At 28.3% G+C, this 5,251-nt stretch overlaps 1 protein-coding gene across 10 annotated transcripts; it reads right to left on the reverse strand.

The window, feature by feature from the left end:
• LOC107845310 lies at positions 1-3,356 on the reverse strand. 10 transcript variants are annotated; one of them, XM_047398426.1, is made up of 7 exons: positions 2,960-3,353; positions 2,812-2,889; positions 2,265-2,300; positions 1,110-1,637; positions 681-992; positions 533-599; positions 1-429 (listed from the first exon to the last, which is right to left on the reverse strand). In XM_047398426.1, exons 4-7 carry the CDS (start codon positions 1,451-1,453, stop codon positions 355-357), a joined length of 798 nt encoding a protein of 265 aa, XP_047254382.1. In that variant the 5' UTR covers positions 1,454-1,637; positions 2,265-2,300; positions 2,812-2,889; positions 2,960-3,353; the 3' UTR covers positions 1-354. The 10 variants fall into 10 exon arrangements, with proteins under 10 accessions (XP_047254382.1, XP_047254384.1, XP_047254383.1 ...); XM_047398429.1 differs by having other exon boundaries at positions 7-429; positions 1,110-1,164; positions 2,960-3,356; XM_047398428.1 differs by having other exon boundaries at positions 1,110-1,164; positions 2,812-3,356.
• Positions 3,357-5,251: the final 1,895 nt, after the last annotated feature.

Raw genomic sequence — 5,251 nt, forward strand, 5'->3', positions numbered from 1 at the left:
AATGGATAAGGAGCATAATAGACCTGTTTAACATTTTGCGCAATGATAAAAGGATCATAGCTTCCATACTGCCTTGTATGCTTAACTTCAACAATTTTGTAATGTGGGTCCACCCTTGTACCAATTTTTGGTGTTGGGTCAAACCACTTACATCGAAAAAGTATCAACTTTTTGTGTGGCCACCCAGGAAAATCTAATTCTAAAATCTCTTGGAGCACACCATAATAATCAACATCTCCATCCTTATTGCTAGTGTCTCCTTTAACCCAAACCCCAATGTTATTGCTTTTATAATACTTGGAGCTTTCTTCTGTGCAGAACTTATGTCCATTGACATTGTACTTATTCATCGTTTTAACCAATGGGCCTGGCCCCCCAAGCTATATCTTTAAAAAATTGGTTGGTCATGTTATTATTTGGATCATTAACCTATATAGTGGTAAAAAAGAATTAAAAGATTAGTAAATACTAATAATTTATAAAAATATATATATATATATATATATTTAATATTTTATAAGTTAACTCTTACAGAAGATTTGAACCACTCGCTAAAATGAGAATAAACAGCATCATATCCATACAAACTCAAGAACAAACTGTCAAACATATTTAACATTTACACAATAAAATTAATAATGAATTATTTTGAAAAACACAATAATATAATTCGAACTTACTTATAATATGATTGAACTTTCGGACAATTCAATAATACATGTGTCGTGGCTGACTTTCTCTCCATATCAGTCAAGAATCTTCTCATGGTGGTTTTAGAACCCTTACCTGGTTGATTGAATATGGATAATGGTGGGGCCAAAGGATCATTCTTACCTTCACTATGTCGAATTGTCCTATGTCTCAAACACGGTACGTGTTTTTCAAAATAATAAGAACAAAAGTGAGAGGTTTCCGCAACAAGATAGGCCTTACATATAGATCCCTCAAATCTATTGTTTTGTTTCACAGACCGTTTACACTTGCCAATTTTCCTGAGTTACATCAAGTTATATGAAAATTAAAAGAATGATTAAGCATTCAAAAATTAAATAATTTATATAAAGAATGATTAAACACACAAAAATAAATTATCTATTTATAGCCCTTACCTTTCCCAAGGGTACATCCATCGACATTGAACAGGACCTCCAAGTAGTGCCTCATCTACAAGATGGATTGAAAGATGTTCCATCACATCCAAAAAACCACATGGAAAAACTTTTTCCAACTTACACAAAGTTACCCGAATGTTGATTAACATGTTGGTTTTCACCCTCATTGTCCATCCCAAAAGCATCCATAACCATTTCTTGTAACCTAGAATCTCAACTATTTTCACCAACAACAAAATTATGATTGTGACTATTACCAACAATACCCTCAATTTCTCCATGGCTAGTCCAAACATAATAATCCACCATAAAACCCTTACTATAAAGATCAGTCTTAACATCTTCAGGTCTTAACCACTTTTTACATTTACAATCCTCACAAGGACACCTAATTGTCCCCTCTGATTGACAACATAAATTGGCTTGTTTAAGAAATTCCTTAACACCTTGTTCAAATTCATACCGCAACCCCCGTCGATCAGGAAAGTTTCTATCATACATCCATTTATGATGTTCATTTTCCATCTACATGTACAAATAGCAAGGAGTAAAAGTTGAATAATTAGGACATGTTGCAACTTAGCACAAAAAATACATCTTTCAACTTCTGTGTTTACTTAGCAAAAACAAATAATTTGAACTTAGCACATCCATATCTATATTTAATTTAGAAAAAAAATAGGTCAGGGATTAATGTTCACATCAAGTTGTATTAAACTCATTAAATTATATATGAGTCATTGTCATAAAAAAACAAGGGACCACACAACATTGATATAAAAAAGTCATAAAAAATTTTACAAAAAAAAAAAGCAACTTTTACAAATGAGACAAATACAACAACAACAAACCCAGTGTATTCCCACCTGGTGGGGTCTGGGGTAGGATGTACGCAGTCCATACCTCTACCTCTGAAGAAGTAGAAAGGCTGTTTCCGATAGACCCCGGCTCAAGACACGCGGTACCACACAAACACATAGTAAAGCACAGCACAAGGTTACAAATGAGACAAATAAAAAGAAAAAAAGGACAACTAGATACAATAAAACAAGAACAACTATTGAGAAATCTAAAAAAAAATCAATATTAGATTGAAGGGAAAAAACAATAACTAATAAAAAAAACGATTAATTAAACAGTATGTGAACTTACCGGAGTTCAAAAGAGAATGTAGGGTTACCTTGGAAGCTGCAGCAGTAGTTCAGAGAGGAATATGAGAATGAACGGTTTCCTCAGACTAGTATTAAACCTAAATTCTATTGTGAAAAATTTGGGGGAAAATAATGGAGGGAATAATGGGGATACGGGAAAATAAGACACGTTTTTTTTCTTCTTAATTTTACCCAAATTCTTAAAAGATTTATTTTTACTAAATGGAAAAAACACCTCCAGCTGATAATTACGTTAATAAAATATAGGTGAATCAATCACTAAAATTAAGTAATGGAATAATTACTTAAAATGGCACTAAAAATTGAATTGACTTTTAATTGACATTTTAAGATATATTTTTTCATCATATTAATAGAAAAATAAATATATTGCATCTTATAATATTTTTCTTATTATTTTCTAACTTCTAAATTTTAAATTAAAAATTAAATTAATATAAATTAATTTAGCTTTGAAGATTTGTCAAATTGACACTTGTAACACGAAATGTGATAAGAAATTTTTCAAATTCAATATGAAAAATTACCTGTGCAGTCTCTTTGATTCATATCTCCCAATTTTGTTTCTCTTTAGCAGTGATATTAACTCCGATGGGTTCAATAAGCTAAGAAAATTAAATTAGAGAGTAGAAATTTAAGCAAACACTTTAGAAATTATAGGTGGATGGTACTTGCCTCACATCTGTTGAATAATTTCAAGATCTCTTTCCTCCGGATTTTTTTGAGGAGTTTCTCCCATCTGCATCTGTCATCACAGCTCAGATTCTCAGTCCTCAAGCTGAATAATTCTTCAATGGGTTGAACCATAGCTTGAATTTTGTTTTCCCTCACCCCAATCTATGTGGCTATGGATTGCTCTCCTCAAACCATCCGAACTTGCCGTCGAAGAAGAACAGTAGATGGTGATATAAGCTTGTGGTCGATCGAATATGAAGAACAGTAATGATCGATCTGAAATGAAGCTTACTTTCCAGCTCTTTCAATTATCTTTTTGTCTATTTTTTGTTTTCACTTTTCCTTCGCCTTTTTAATATCTGAGCCATTCTTTGGATAATTACTAATGCCACTTTTTATTCTAAATAATAATAATGGCCTGTATAAGGGCTATGACTTGGATTTTAAAAAACTTTTATTAAATTATTACTATTTTATTATGTATATATTAATAAATTAGCAATACTTCTTATAAATGTATAATTAATGCCCTTCTTTTTAGTATAGTTATCAAAATATTTCTTTCGATATCTTGTTTCTGCTTCAGCCGTTTTAATTGTGATTTTACAATATCATTTTTAATTAATTATTACAAATAATTAATGTATTATAAAATTAATAATATTTAATAAATCAAGTAAAATAGAGATTTATAACATGTCTGTTTCAGCTAAATCAATCATAATTTTACTAAATATCACCCTTAATTGATTATTATAAGTTATCTAAGTATTAAATAAAATATTTAATAAAAAAAGTAAAATAGACATCAAATGATAAATTAACTATTTATTTTTTAAATTAACTTGACATCTTATATTTTTTAGAGTTATTTTGCTATATCACTTTTCATTAGTTATTAAGTCATTTAAGAAATATATAATTGACTATTAATTTCATAACAATTTAGACGAGGAGGTTAATAATATTATTCGAAAATTACATAAAAGGTATTACATAATTATAATAGAAAACAATTTAAACTATCCAAGAAAATTAATCATTTTTATATTTTTAAAAGAATACGTTAAATCACAATAATTAACAACATAAAAAATTTAAAAGTCAACATGTCTTCTTTGTCACAACTTCATTAGTTTTTTCCTAGCCTCTTCAACCATAATTTTATTATATCATCCCTAATTAATTATTACAAGTCATCTAGGTATTACAAAAATAATAATATTTAAGAAAAAAAGATAAAATAGACATGAAATGATAAATTAATTCTTGATATTTTCAATTTAAAATGACATCTTATATGAAGTTCACTTCTAGTTAGTTATTATAAATCATTTAAGTCATATCTACTTTGCTGCTTTGGTTGACTGTCGAAATAATATCAGAGCTACTTAAATTGAAATAAAATAAAAAGTATTATAAATTATAATAATTAAAAAATTAAATTATTTTAATAATTTAATTAACTATCAATGCCACAAAAATTTAAACAAGGAGAGTAATATATATTATTTGAAAATCACATAAAAATATTATAAATTATAATTTCCAACAGTTTAAAAATTTATTAAAAAAGTGATTGATTATTTAAATTAAGTTTGTGACACATAAAGTCAGGGGTATTTTTGGGATTTTAAAATTTGCATGTTTTAAATGTATTGTATCTCACTGCTTCTCGGATATACTCTGTCATTCCAGCGGTACTTCAGCTTACCTGTGGGGTCCTCGTCTTTTGTCACTGTATTCCTTTTCGGCATTTGTTTGAGTTTTCTCAAGTGAGATTCGTACTATACTTTTGGATACCAATCCAACTCCTATTTTTTTTACCACAAATTTACTTTTTGCATACTTTACTCCTTTTAAAAAACAAAAATACTCCTATGTTTTAACTCAATAAAGAATTTAATAATTAAAAAAAAAATTGTGGTATAAAATTAAAGTTATATCAAATGTATCAACATATTTTTTAATTTTATAGTCTTAAACATAACATATAAAAAGTTAAAATTCCTTAAAGTATTATTAAAAAGAAAAGAAATCACTTTTTAAATGAATTAAAAAGAAAAATATGTTATTCTTTTTTAAAACAAGGGAACACTATTCATTCACTCTCGGTAAATACCCCAAAATACTATGAGAAAAGGACAAAAGTAGCACTTCATCTTAAAATAATTCCACCATAATAGCCGCCCAAAACTAATTGCCTATAATTAGCCACTAACGTAATCCCTACTTTTAGCTATTTTAATATAGGCTTTGTCTCCTTCTCTATTTTTTAATTGTTTTTATTGT

Source organism: Capsicum annuum, chromosome 10 (genome assembly GCF_002878395.1).
Source record: "Capsicum annuum cultivar UCD-10X-F1 chromosome 10, UCD10Xv1.1, whole genome shotgun sequence".
NCBI lineage: Eukaryota > Viridiplantae > Streptophyta > Magnoliopsida > Solanales > Solanaceae > Capsicum > Capsicum annuum.